Source organism: Haliotis rufescens, unplaced genomic scaffold, assembly GCF_023055435.1.
Source record: "Haliotis rufescens isolate VD_foot unplaced genomic scaffold, xgHalRufe1.0.p SCAF_25, whole genome shotgun sequence".
NCBI classification, from domain to species: domain Eukaryota; kingdom Metazoa; phylum Mollusca; class Gastropoda; order Lepetellida; family Haliotidae; genus Haliotis; species Haliotis rufescens.
Window position 1 is genome coordinate 1,682,808 of NW_025963946.1, and position 12,181 is coordinate 1,694,988.

Sequence of the window (12,181 nt, forward strand, 5' to 3'; positions counted from 1 at the left end):
GTCCACATCCCATTCTGAAAGACAGAGTTCTGGCAGCAGCCTGTCCACATCCCAGTCTGGCCAGACAGAGTACTGGTAGCAGCCTGTCCACATCCCAGTCTGGCCAGACAGAGTACTGGTAGCAGCCTGTCCAAATCCCAGCCTGTCTACATCCCAGTCTTGCCAGACAGAGTACTGGTAGCAGCCTGTCCACATCCCAGTCTGGCCAGACAGTACTGGTAGCAGACTGTCTACATCCCAGTCTGGCCAGACAGAGTACTGGTAGCAGCCTGTCTACATCCCAGTCTGGCCAGACAGAGTACTGGTAGCAGCCTGTCTACATCCCAGTCTGGCCAGACACAGTACTGGTAGCAGCCTGTCCACATCCCAGCCTGTCTACATCCCAGTCTGGCCAGACAGAGTACTGGTAGCAGCCTGTCCACATCCCAGCCTGTCTACATCCCAGTCTGGCCAGACAGAGTACTGGTAGCAGACTGTCCAAATCCCAGCCTGTCTACATCCCAGTCTGGCCAGACAGAGTCTTGGTAGCAGCCTGTCTACATCCCAGTCTGGCCAGACACAGTACTGGTAGCAGCCTGTCCACATCCCATCTGTAGGATCAGCACCCAATCCCCAATTTTGACTCCCAAGTCTATATAAGTGAAATGGGTTTATTCTACCCCATATCACCTATGGATCTGCTCAAGGGCTGATATTCAGCCCCATGTCTGCAGCAAATGTCAGCAAACATTCCCAATGGGAAAAAATGATTCCCAATTCATGTTAATATAGTAACAAAAACAATGACTTGGTCGAGGTAACCAAAGCTGCTTAATTTTACACGAATGAATTACATGAAATTAATACCACAAGCATTTGTCTGACAAGGGCATGTAGTGTTGAATCTCTAATCATCCCTGCTCACTTCCTGACACTGACCTGTTGATTGTGTGGGCCGGGCAGCATGGGCAGACTAGAGGGGGCACACACAAGATGGTCCAAGGGGGACCCACACAGGAAGGATGTGATCTTTCCCTCCCCCAGGTTATTCCATATAATGCCCGTGGGGCACTTCAGTGTGAGGCGCTGGAGGATGGCCGACAGGTTCAGAATGAGGCTCCGGTGTTGAGGGCAGCCACTGAGCTCGGCAAACATCACTGCCATGGGACTGGCGATGTACTGGTTGGTGCTAGTTGTAGTGATGGTTCTGAAAGAAAGTTGGCATGGTTTCAGTGTTGAACAATCACCCTTCCAATGGTAACACATAGGTCCTTCATGGTTATTCAGTGTATTATGTCACCATTTAGTCATGATGAAAATCCTGCACCCATTCTCTACCACAGCTTCGCCTTAAGCCCGATCTGAACGGTATGACATAGAAAATATCAATCTCATTAAAATCAGATCTTAGTTCTCGCTACCGCAAACAAAGATCTGAGGACATCCCATTAGGGGTCACGTCAGAACGACCTTTTGTTCGACCAATAAGAGCTTCGCTTACCAGATCATGAAAGTGACAGTCTGAATGTGATTTCTAATCATGGAAAGGTTGAAAACTTTAACACGGGGAATTCCGAACGATTATTATGGGCTAACCGACTGAATCCATACAATCTAGACCATATATTAGCCATACCAGAATGTTCCTTTGTTCAGGTTTCAAATTTTTAATCGAGAATTTGTCAAAATATGTTTTGAAGCGTAGTCGCCAATTTGAAATTAGTGCCGTAAAGCACGAGGAAGCTGCCTTCTGATTGGCTAATGTCGACTTCTTGTCAGTCATTCCATTGGTCGGTCAAAGTTTGTGAAAGGTCGGTCTGACGTGACCCGTAATGGTATGTCCTCAGATCTTTGTTTAGCGATAGCGATAACTAAGATCTGATTTTAATGAGGTTGAGAAAATATGTACCAAGTTAGTGAAAAGAGAGACAGGGATACTGACATCACTTCTCAAACAAAGCTATGATGGCGATAGAGATATGATACACTGGATACTCGAGGATAAGGCCATAGAGGCACACAATCAAGAAGTGTCCATTCATGCGAGTGAGTATGGCTATACGCCCCTTTTAGCAATATTCCAGTAAAATCAAGGCGGGGGACACCAGAAATGGGCTTCACACAATGTACTCATGTCGGGAATCGAACCCAGGTCTTCAGCGTGACGAGCGAACGCTTTAACCACTAGGCTACCCGACCACACTACCCCCCACCTCCCATTCATGCAAAGAACGCACTGGACATAGTACAGCATGCTTCTTCCAAGTGGTCTAGTGCGCAATAATGGTCCTGGGTTCAGTGAGTCAACACGTTTATACACTTGATTTGTTTTAGGAGTTTGGGTAGAAATAATACATAATAACAGTCAGTATAGTAGCATGACAATAAAGAGGTTATGTAATACAATGCATACCACATTTTATGCAGAAATGGCTCAGAAGCGAATATAAACAACATTTCCAACATGGCCATTGCTGGGACCATTTTTTAATATTGGACCAGAATATACTGTCAATTTGATAAACAGACGTGATAACCACTTGATCCTAATCAGAATGAAGGATTGCCTAAATTTGTTGACAAAGACTTACCCATTGCCATTAGTAGTCAGCATGGGGGACTGTGTGCGGGGCGAGGTGCAGCCCGACTCACTGCACAGCTGGGCCAGCTTCCGACTACAGAAGTATGCCAGTTTCCGTGACAACAGTGCAGACAGTGTCACCTCATCCAGGTACTGAAAAACAAAACATGAAATGTGTTGACATATAAATGCCTCCCAACAGTAACTTAAAGCCTAAAAACACTCATTTTGAAAGCTTGGAGGTGTATCAGAGATGATGCTCTTAAGATACTGTAACATCACTCACCTGAACAATCTGAGCTAGGATGAGTTTGAGAACCGTGTCATCATTCTGTTTGATCTTGTCCAGGAGCTCGATGAGCCAGTTGAGGAACTCCTGGTGGTCCAGAAGACCCTCCTGAAGAACAAAACATCAAATACCTGTTAGCCTACAGAGGAGGTGAGGTGAATGGGGCTTTACATCGCATTCAAGATTGTTGCTCTCACATCGCGATGTGCATGCATGTGTGTGTGTATGTGGTGTGTGGTGCGTGTGCTTATGTGTGAGGTTGCTTGTACTAGTTCAGACTAATGCCGACTTTATAGTGCCAGCCCACTGAGAATACCATGCCGCAGTTTAACATGAATACCCCACTCAGACACAGCATACTGACTCCGAGCCAAGCGGTCTTTGTGTTGGCCCCTTAATGCAGAGCGTCAGTCAAGGGAAACAACAAGTACCATCTATTAACATCTTTTGGTATGACGTGGCCAGGGATCGAACCCCCGACCTTCCGCTCTCTGGGCAGACACTCTACTACTAGACCACAGAGGCAGCCCCAGTGTTTTTGTTGTTGTTAAACGCCACACTCAGCAATAGTTCAGCTATATGAAAGTGGTCTGTAAATAATCGAGTTTGGACCAATTGCGATACGATGACATGCATCAACCAAGGCAGCGAGCCTGACCACCCGATCCCATAAGTCGCCTCTTATGGCAAACATGGACTGATGAAGACCAATTGTAATCCGGACATGGCACTAAAGCCTGAGTTACTTACGTTAAACTTGTGTTTAGCCAAGCGGCACGTGTAGTGGAAGTGTTTGAGAGCGGGCTCCAGGTCGACCTGCGCCGGGGGCTGTGTTGCTGTGAGGAAGCTGGTCTGAGGGGCGCCACCGCCACCATATGCATCTTGAATCTTCTGTAGTTGCTCATACAGGAACTTGGTGATCGCCTGTGTCCATGCTGTGACGCACAAACATTTAAGTGAGAAAGGATAAACTCACTCACATCGCAATTTTAGTAAAATCTAAATATTTTTTACATTTGTATACTTATCCTGCATTACTCCGTATTGCATTTACTGCTATGTTTGACAGAGAGACGAACTGTGTGAGATCCAGCTGCTGAAGAAAGTTGTCCCAACCAGCCCAGGAGGCAGCGCCCTCTCACAGTCGGCACGTGACCCAGAAGTCATGACGTCACACCAAAAGACATAACTGCTTTAAACATAACATCTGAAACTTCGTGGGGAGGTAGCGTAGCGAAAGGGAGGGCACTTAGACTTCGTAATGCAGGATAAGTATACAAATGTAAAAAATATTTAGATTTTACTAAATTTTTTAACTTAACCTGCATTACTCCGTATTGCATCTTTATCAGACGGCTTGGCCGGTGGGCATACCTGCAGATGTGAACCATATTAAACCCTCGTCAAGGTCCGATGAATCCGCACCGCATACAAGTGATGACCGGAACATCTACGACCATTCCTGTCTTCAGGAAACAAGAGTCGATGCAAAAACGAAACGCCCGAATAGGTAACCGAAATACAATGAGGCGTGTAGCCAAAATATATAACTTACCGAAGAGCGAAAGCGAAACGCAGTAGAACCCTCTAATCTGAGGTGATAAACACCAGAGAGTTCGACGGGCCCCGCTCGGGGAATCGAAGAATCAGCGGCGTCGGCGGCAAAATCTACGACCAATCCCAAGAGCGAATGCGAAACGCAGGAGAGCCCTCTAGGCTGGAGGCAAGGAACGAGTTATGAGACGGCAGCAAGAGAAGAGGGCAGTGGCGCCGGGGAGGCGATTGCGGATGGTGCCCCTTAAGCCGCAGTAGAAGATCGGATGGTCGGCTCGTTGATCTGAGCTTGTTGAGCGCCGAAGACATCAGAGGATGCGGAGGCGCCGGAGCGCGGAGACATCAGAGGCGCCGGAGGCGCCGAGACATCAGCGGCCCCGAGTCATCAGAGGCGCCGGTGGCGCCGAGTCATCGGAGGCGCCGGGAGCGCCGAGTCATCAGCTTGTCATGAACAAGTCATGAAGCTTGTTGAGCGCCGAGACATCAGCGGCGCCGAGTCATCAGAGGCGCCGAGTCATCGGAAGCGCCGGAGGCGCCGGGAGCGCCGAGACATCGGAGGCGCCGGGAGCGCCGCGTCATCGGAGGCGCCGGGAGCGCCGCGTCATCAGAGGCGCCGAGTCATCGGAGGCGCCGGGATCGCCGGGAGCGCCGGGAGCGGGAACAACATTGCGCCCGTAAATTACTGTGACGTGAGCCACAGACGAGCGATAAACGTTACAATTTACGAATGGGAAGACCCTAAGGTCACGGCCCATAACAGGTAACAATGTAGCAGCATATAATGAATGTAGAAACACGCAAAATATAAAAAACAAATAATAAGCTTTAATTTCCACAAGGGATACAAAGTACGTCCGTCCGTGGAGGTGACAAAGCAGTTATGTCTTTTGGTGTGACGTCATGACTTCTGGGTCACGTGCCGACTGTGAGAGGGCGCTGCCTCCTGGGCTGGTTGGGACAACTTTCTTCAGCAGCTGGATCTCACACAGTTCGTCTCTCTGTCAAACATAGCAGTAAATGCAATACGGAGTAATGCAGGATAAGTTAAAAAATTGATAAATAATGATACAGTAAACTACGGATATAACAAACTCAAAGGGAGTTCTAATTCTAGTTCCAGTGTTCCTGTTTACCGGTAATTACCAGTTTTTGAACCGGTAAAATTAGGCTTGGACCGGTTATTCATGTGACTGCCAGTCCCTGTGGACCGGCAAATAAAGTACCTTATAAATCTTTGTTGTTGAACAAAACATTGGTGTTATTGATATAAGTACATTTTTCAAACAAAGTCAGCTTGACTGTTACCATCAGGGTTTCCCCTTGTCTATTTCTCGATTAAATATCCATTTGTGGCGACTTTGTCTCAAAATATTAAAAAAAGAGAGAGAAAATTGTGTCTGAAGTTTGTGTGAATGACGTAACTAAGTTACTTCAGAGATGACATCTTTGCACTGAACATGATGTTGAAAGAATTAAAACTAAATAATTTTCATACATTTTTTCATTTGTTGAAAGTTGGGACGCAAAAATTAGTGGGGACTGGTAATTTTTAGAGTTGCCTATCCACAAGGACTGGCAGTTTCAAAAGCCAGGGGGAACACGGGCGTTATAACCGTAGTTCGTAATAAGCATGTATACAGTATATATACAGAAAATTGCACAGACCAAAAAAGACAGTTCGTTATATCTATATCCATCAGTTGGTCAATTGTAAAATTTCACTCATTTAAAAAACTATTTGATTGTGATGACTACGATAAACATTGAAATCCTGTGGTATCGACAAGGCTGCTGAAGCCCCGTCCATCTGGCCAGAACCTATTGTTAGGCATGTAGCCTCTCTTGTTCACCTAGGGACAGATCCGGGGCTTGTTTCTTCCTCCGAGTTTCATTTGAGGCCATGTTGTGTGCTGTGGTCATCTTGATGTACCAGGCTGCTCGCACCATGGGAACAGCGAAGTCACACAGCGTTGTGAACGTCTCCTCCTTCTTGTTGAAGGTGGGGACCTGAACAAACAAGTCACAGAAATAATATACATTGACTGGGGTTTACGTCACTTTGAACTGAATTTCAGCTTAACACGCGAGGAATGGCCACAACAGCTGCCAATTCCTAATAGTCAGTTGTAGAGCCTTAAACCATTGAAAATTATATTCAAGAACCACCTCAACAAGGTACACGCAAAAGGACATATGTCTTGTCATCATTATTTAAGCTCTTTTCCACCAGCCTCTAAATTATTAAGTATGGACTGGATCACGCTGCTATTAACAGTATTTCAATTACAGTCAAACACTGTTGTGTCAAAAGTATGGCCATCTCAAAGTAAAACATTGGTCCCTGTGTATTCCTGCTTTATCCATCATCATTTAACCTCTGATGTGTAAAATCAGATATGTTGATCTTAAGGTTGAGTCAAAGTTATTTTCCAGTTCCAAACATGTACTTTCAGCACAAAATATACTCTGATCAGTCAACATTTATTTCACAACTCAAAGTATTTACATAGGTGCCTTCAACTTTGACAAAATTGTGTCTGCCTGTATGTCATGACGCAGGTGCTAAAACTGGAAGGAAAGCTTTAGGTGATGCAAGGTATGGACACTTGTTGACAGTATAAGTATCAACCCCTCTGGGTATGTGTGCAAACAATCGTCGACGTCTCACAGCATGTACAGCACCCCACATGCCCCAAGCTGAGATGTTTCCCTGGAAGCTACCTGGCTCCTGGCAATATTTTCATGGTCCCATTTCAAACTGTAAGCAGCCACATTTGAAAACTTGCTGCAATAAAGACAAGTCATTGAACAATTACCCTTGTCGAAAGACCATCACTGGAATTTGCATAGCCAATTACCTGAAACAATACTGCTGCTGCCTTTTTGCATTATTCCAATGTTTGTTTCAAGCATTCGCCTAGATTTCTAATTCATTTAATACTATCAGACACATTCCTAGTAGATGAAGTAATCTTAATGCCTCGCATCCCGTAGCTGAATTCTCTGATTCCACAATGCCCACCAACATCTGCATCTAATAAACGCCTTTTAGGACTGCTAGCAGTAATAGCCATAGTTATGTCATACATGTCATCATTGAGGGCTGCTGTATCCGATTCCATGTCGCATCAATTCTTACTACACACAACACTGGTGACCTCACCCTGAACCCCAGTGGATAAGGAGGCTCATACTTCACACAACACTAGGGACCTCACCCTGAACCCCCGTGGATAAGGAGGCTCATACTACACACCATACTGGAGACCTCACCCTGAACCCCCGTGGATAAGGAGGCTAATACTATACACAGTACTGGGGACCTCACCCTGAACCCCCGTGGATAAGGAGGCTCATACTACACATCATACTGGGGACCTCACACTGAACCCCCGTAGATAAGGAGGCTCATAGTTCACACAACACTGGGGACCTCACCCTGAACCCCCGTGGAAGAGGAGACTCATACGACACACAGTACTGGGGACCTGACCCTGAACCCCCGTGGATAAGGAGGCTCATACGACACACAGTACTGGGGACCTCACCCTGAACACCCGTGGATAAGGAGGCTCATACGACACACAGTACTGGGGACCTCACCCTGAACCCCCGTGGATAAGGAGGCTCATACTTCACACAGTACTGGGGACCTGACCCTGAACCCCCGTGGATAAGGAGGCTCATACGACACACAGTACTGGGGACCTCACCCTGAACACCCGTGGATAAGGAGGCTCATACGACACACAGTACTGGGGACCTCACCCTGAACCCCCGTGGATAAGGAGGCTCATACTTCACACAGTACTGGGGACCTGACCCTGAACCCCCGTGGATAAGGAGGCTCATACTACACACAGTACTGGGGACCTCACCCTGAACCCCCGTGGATAAGGAGGCTAATACTTCACACAGTACTGGGGACCTCACCCTGAACCCCCGTGGATAAGGAGGCTCATACTTCACACAGTACTGGGGACCTCACCCTGAACCCCCGTGGATAAGGAGGCTCTTACTTCACACAACACAGGGGACCTGAACCCCCATGGATAAGGAGGCTCATACTTCACACAACACAGGGGACCTGAACCCCCGTGGATAAGGAGGCTCATACTTCACACAACACAGGGGACCTGAACCCCCGTGGACAAGGAGGCTCATACTTCACACAACACAGGGGACCTGAACCCCCGTGGACAAGGAGGCTCATACTTCACACAACACAGGGGACCTGAACCCCCGTGGATAAGGAGGCTCATACTTCACACAACAGAGGGGACCTGAACCCCCGTGGACAAGGAGGCTCATACTTCACACAACACAGGGGACCTGAACCCCCGTGGATAAGGAGGCTCTTACTTCACACAACACAGGGGACCTGAACCCCCGTGGATAAGGAGGCTCATACTTCACACAACACAGGGGACCTGAAACCCATGGATAAACCCATGGAAAATGAGAGCTACATGAGGTATATATTCAACTCATAGCCAGATTTGTTTTAATTCTTTGTTTACAGATTTCACTGTTAAAATCCAGATCAGAAGGTGACACAAGAAGTATAAAGACAAGTTCACGTCATGATAACCACCACAAGTGCAGCGTGATCATTACAAAACCAAGTACTGCAGATAACTGGCTGGGAGGAAATGCCTGGAATTAATTACCTTTTTACTGAGGTGTGCAAGTGGTTTGTTTCCTGAAAGATCCTTGAACCACGCCTCCATGGCAATCTTGTTTCTTGCAGCCTGAAAATGCCAAGGATGAACCAAACTTTGTTAAAAGATCATCATAACATGCAAGTAGTGGCTAGCTGTTTGGTAGTCTGATCAGCACCTGTGTTGAATTACAATATTTGGTTTCATTATCCACATTACTTTCAAAACACACTGACCATATCACATTTGTGAAACGATGTGTATCTACACAGAATGAATCATGCGTGAGCATCTCTAATCTGGCATTTTTAATTAATTGTTGCATTGTTTGTGTGTCCATAAGTCGACTAATACTGACCGGCCAGAAATTGTCCTTCATCGGCGGTTGCTGTCTTTTCTTCGAGTCTTGTAATGTGTTGATCTCCATCTTCTTGGTGATGATGGAGCTGAACTGAGTCCCGAACTGAGGAGGAAGTTGACAGCAGTCACAAACAAAGCATTACCTGATAATACTGAACACAGTCATAAGAGAAAACTGTGTGTGGCCATTCATAATCACAATCAGATTCAAGGCGAATCCATTTGACAAAGATTATGCGAAGAGTGATGAGAGGATAGTTTTACGCAGCATCGGTGATATACTAGCAATATCACAGGGTTGTCTGAAGAAAGTAGTGGTATGTCATTATGTATTCAAAGGTAATATACTATTAAAAACATTTCTGTACTTAATATGGACATGAAGCTTGAAGAAAAAACTAAGTGATTTTCATATTATTCACTTACCTTATCCAGATTGATGTCAGCATTTTTCTCCGATCCATACTGAAGTGGAAAAGCAAATCAGTGGAAGTGTGTGGGGTCAGAGGAAAAAGAATATGACCAGGGATACAAAAGTGACAAACTTGTCTGTTTTGTCACTCACATATTTGAGACAGTTAATTCCGCTCTGAAATGTACTTCAGTAATTGATGGTATGCCTAACAAAACTCTCCACAGCAATTTAAAACCCTAAGATGACTTGACCATGGTTCCCCCAGATCTGATTTAGACTGATCCCTGAAGCTCCTGAGGTAACATCTAGATGTCGTCATTAGATTTGTACATTCACGCCACATCTTGACAATCTGTATCAGGCTAAAGAATCGTTATTTCAGCTGGAAGGTTTTTAATACCTCTTACAATTAGAGACAGCCATTTTATTTTGAAATGTTATCATACTAAATTCATATCCAGTGTGATAAATAATTGAAAAGGTGGGCAGGATAAAAAGTTATTCGAGTACAGTTTATTTTATGGGTGAATGAATTACAATTCAACTACCATTCCTACTTTAGACTGAAGGCAAACTAAGGCAATTGACTAGATAGTTATAAAATGTTCCTAAATACCCAGACACAGACTTACCTCATCAGAGAACGGTGACTGGTTGCTGAACCCATGCTTGACACTGGCTTGATCAAGTTCATCCTGTACAGAAAAACAAGACAGGTGAATTCAAGAAATTGCATTACACTGATGTGTTGGTAATTGGGATTTCATGATCATTCAGCCTTTGCTCCAATTGATTTAAAATTAAACATATTTTGTCAAAATACCTGCTTTCCACATTATTGATCTAAATGTCTTATTGGTTGCATACAATACTGATGAATGTGGAATGTGTGAAATATGTATAGATTTCTTGATAAATGATACAGGTATAGGTCACAGATAAAAGACATATCAATGAGTATTAATCATGTTAATCATCAGAACATGACCATGATCTATGTTTTAGGAGGTTCAGGTAAATGAAATATAATGATCAAAGATTCTTTCACTGCAGTCTTAGGACATAAGAATAATTTGTTAACAGTATTATGTTCAAAGAAAATAAAAGAATTATAGTATTTTCTCTTTCGATGGTGTTCTCAGTGTATATAAGGTTACAGAGATTACACTATTTGATATTGTATCACAAAATATTTAATTATTGCACAGAACATTATTCTTCCTATGTTCAATAATTTTACTTTGTGTCATACCACTAGCGAGTGGTATATATAAAGCATTATTATGATACCAAGTTCATATTTCTATTATTAAAATTGCAGCACTTTTCGTGTGTGCCTTGAGATGACAAAGAAGAAAACATCTGATTGCATCTGTAGTCCATGTACATAAACACAGTTGTGACCACAAGTAATCTACACTATAGAATAGGTTAGCCACTATTTTTATTCAATGGCTAAGAAGAGACTTGTGGGTAACATACCTTAACCTTAGCACAACAAACCCTAGAGATCGAAGTGGCATGCGTAAATATGTATTATACGTTACTTAATAATTTTCTTGAGACATGTTTTAAATACAATTGGGTGGCGAACAGATTGATATAATCGCACCCTGTATGTTACAGTGCTCCCATTTTGATGAAGAATAACTTAATGAATATTCAATTTGATCATGTTCTTTTGGTTATAAAATGATAATCCTCAGAAAATACGTTTCCAACAGCAGATAACATCACAGAAAGCTGTATACAATCTATGAACTCAGGAGTAGAAATACTTTTTGCATGAAGACTGCATTTAGCCGGAGTTGTTCCTGAATATTTAGGACATAACAAATTTTAAACTATCAGGTTCTATTCTATTCAGTTGTGACACATATGGACTCTTTAAATATATGTTTAGTGAAATTAACTTAATATAAAACACGACAGTTGAAGCTCTGGAAGACGAAACACCAAATCTCTTGTCAACAATGTTTTGGTAAATCTAGGTCAATTGTAATGGCGATTGCAAGGTTAAGTAAGACATAATGGATGAAAAGAAGAGTTGCAATTAATGTGTTTCCACAAAATACTCACTTCTTTTTGTTTTGGAACTTGTGGGTAGACATCGGGAGGGCCAAGCCTTGGTTTTTTCAAAGGCCGGTGCTCCTCGCTTGGATGAGAAGCCGCCATTTTGGCAGCTACAACTGGAAATTCCTAAAATTGGGAATGGTTGTCAAATTCGAAATAAGATTTATATCGCCTAAAGTGAATGGACTATGACTCCAACCAAGGTTAAAGCAATAGATTTCGCATCTGTTTATACATATATATTTCAATGCTCTGTTTGAGTGTAACAT

At 44.0% G+C, this 12,181-nt stretch overlaps 1 protein-coding gene across 3 annotated transcripts in view; it reads right to left on the bottom strand.

Annotated features, from left to right (window-relative positions):
- The window catches only part of LOC124141404 (mediator of RNA polymerase II transcription subunit 12-like protein), a 61,325-nt gene extending 49,279 nt beyond the window's left edge, over positions 1-12,046 (bottom strand). For 2 of the 3 annotated variants that reach the window (XM_048402242.1, XM_048402243.1), the window contains exons 1-10: positions 11,919-12,033; positions 10,472-10,534; positions 9,851-9,889; positions 9,423-9,527; positions 9,074-9,154; positions 6,254-6,410; positions 3,600-3,784; positions 2,847-2,957; positions 2,571-2,713; positions 919-1,186 (exon numbers count right to left, since the gene is read on the bottom strand). In XM_048402242.1, coding sequence (XP_048258199.1) covers positions 919-1,186; positions 2,571-2,713; positions 2,847-2,957; positions 3,600-3,784; positions 6,254-6,410; positions 9,074-9,154; positions 9,423-9,527; positions 9,851-9,889; positions 10,472-10,534; positions 11,919-12,014 — 1,248 coding nt within the window. In that variant the 5' untranslated portion in view covers positions 12,015-12,033. Of the gene's footprint in view, positions 1-918; positions 1,187-2,570; positions 2,714-2,846; positions 2,958-3,599; positions 3,785-6,253; positions 6,411-9,073; positions 9,155-9,422; positions 9,528-9,850; positions 9,890-10,471; positions 10,535-11,918 lie in introns of all 3 variants that reach the window. The other variant, XM_048402240.1, reaches the window with a different exon arrangement.
- Between the last annotated feature and the right edge of the window lie 135 nt (positions 12,047-12,181).